Raw genomic sequence first — 1,980 nt, forward strand, 5'->3', positions numbered from 1 at the left:
AAAACCAACTGAGGAACCCTAGGGTTAAGAGATGGGCACTTACGGGACCTTGCTGAGAGCAAGTTTTTGCTGGAAACTGTGGCTGGCAGGATGGAAATGTCTCTCTCATCAGGAATATTCCCCAGGGACCATGGGCTCTCACAGCCCCACAATATTACCCTGTTACATCTGTCCCTTCCCCACCACCATGGCTTTGTTCTCTGCTCCTCCCCATCATCCTCAAGGAGACACCCCAATACCTGGGCAGGCAAACACCAGCTACAGCTCAAACCCCCAAGGGCTTTTAATACGAACAAAGATGGCAGCACGATGCAAATCCAGGGGAATCAAAATGGAGGAAATGCCGGGCTGTTTGTGCTGCCCATGGGAGAAGGGAGAGGGTGCTCAGGGCTCTCCCAGCTGCACAGCCCTCTCCTCCCACCCGGCTGCCCCCAGCTGCACAGCAGGGCTGGGCTGTCCTGGCCCAGGTCTGAGGGACTGGTGTGCGTTGAGCTTCAGTGTCTCAGCCTTTGTGTCCTCCGGGGGATGTGCCAGACACACCTCTTCAGCATCATCATAGCTTGTGCTCTCTGGGGGCAGGCAGCAGGCATCTCCCTTAGCCCCAGGGGCCCCAGCACTTTGGGGGTGCAGGTTTGCCCCTGCAAGCAGCAAGGCAGGCCATGGCACACTCACCCCACGGGGTGCCCCTCCTGCTCTGTACATCATCATCCTCCCTTCCCCTCACCACTCCTGACATGGTCAGCTCCCTCTCCCACCCCCGGACCCCCAAGGAAAACTCCTGGGGCACATTCCCCCATCCCAGGAGGTTGGGCTCTCAGGACAGCAGTGATTCATGCAGAATCAGGGATGGCACCTCATAATCCAGCAGCACCATCTTTCCGTCTCACCTCCAGGGGCATCCCTGGCTCCTGCTGCCTCCTCGGGTGCCCTGGGCATTTCCCAGTCTCCCTGCCCAGGGGAAGGATCCTCCTCTGGCTCAGAAACCTCCCTGGCATCATCATAGCCATCGGCTGGGTCACCCTCAGGCAGGACAGGGACATCTGAAAGGAGAGGGGACCTGATGACACTGAGAAGATTCATTGGCACAGCAGAGGATGGGAGGATGTGTAGGGACATGGGGCACAGACACTGGTGTTGGCGGCAGCACAGGAGACTCCCCAGCTGTGTTCTCCCCACCTCCAATGGTGACATCCAGTGACAGCACTGTGCCACTCCTTCCCACACCCTATTACCTGGTGCTGATCTCGGACCATCCTCCTTCTTTCTGTCCCCGGGGTAGGGCTGCAGCTTGGTCAAGGACCCCTGGGAATAGGAGCCTGGTGAAAGGCGCAGCGGGTGTTATGGGAGTGCACTCTGCTGAGCAGGCTGGTGCTCAGTGCTGCTGGGGACGGGGGACCCACAGACTCAGCCTGGTCCCCTGGGACAAACTCTCACAGGGGCTCTCAGAACTGCCCCGCGACAGCCCCTTCCCTCACCCCTCAGGTCTCACCCAGGGGTGCAGGGGCAGGCAGAGAGGGGCTGTCCCCGGATGGGACGGGAAGAAGCAGTGGGGAGGAAGCTCCTCTCTTGGTGCCAGGACCTGGGTGCTCTCCCCACAGCCCCAGAGCTGCAGGGACCATGGGCCAGGGGACTGCAGGGGCTCAGCCATGGGTGAGGGGGAAGGGGGAAGACCTTGACAGATGCGCTCCCCATGAGGGACCCACACTCACCTGAGCCACTGAACCTCGCCTGCTCCTCCCATGCTGGGCTGTACCTGATCTCCTCATAGATGGCCTCAGAGAAGGGCTCCCAAACTCTCCCAGAGCCTGCGGACAGCAGCAGGGCTGGCCCAGGGACAGGCACAGAGGGGACAGAGGGGGAAGGGGGAAGACCTTGACAGATGCGCTCCCCATGAGGGACCCACACTCACCTGAGCCACTGAACCTCGCCTGCTCCTCCCATGCTGGGCTGTACCTGATCTCCTGCTAGATGGCCTCAGAG

General features: G+C 60.6%; 1 protein-coding gene across 1 annotated transcript in view; it reads right to left on the reverse strand.

Annotated features, from left to right (window-relative positions):
* Positions 1 to 840: 840 nt before the first annotated feature.
* The window catches only part of LOC104133346 (scavenger receptor cysteine-rich type 1 protein M130-like), a 17,209-nt gene continuing 16,069 nt past the window's right edge, over positions 841 to 1,980 (reverse strand). The window contains exons 9-10 of the mRNA XM_035902111.1: positions 1,710 to 1,805; positions 841 to 1,040 (exon numbers count right to left, since the gene is read on the reverse strand). Coding sequence (XP_035758004.1) covers positions 841 to 1,040; positions 1,710 to 1,805 — 296 coding nt within the window. The remainder of the gene's footprint in view (positions 1,041 to 1,709; positions 1,806 to 1,980) is intronic.

The sequence above is a fragment of the Egretta garzetta genome, unplaced genomic scaffold (genome assembly GCF_000687185.1).
Source record: "Egretta garzetta isolate BGI_Z169 unplaced genomic scaffold, ASM68718v1 scaffold119, whole genome shotgun sequence".
Taxonomy (NCBI): Eukaryota; Metazoa; Chordata; class Aves; order Pelecaniformes; family Ardeidae; genus Egretta; species Egretta garzetta.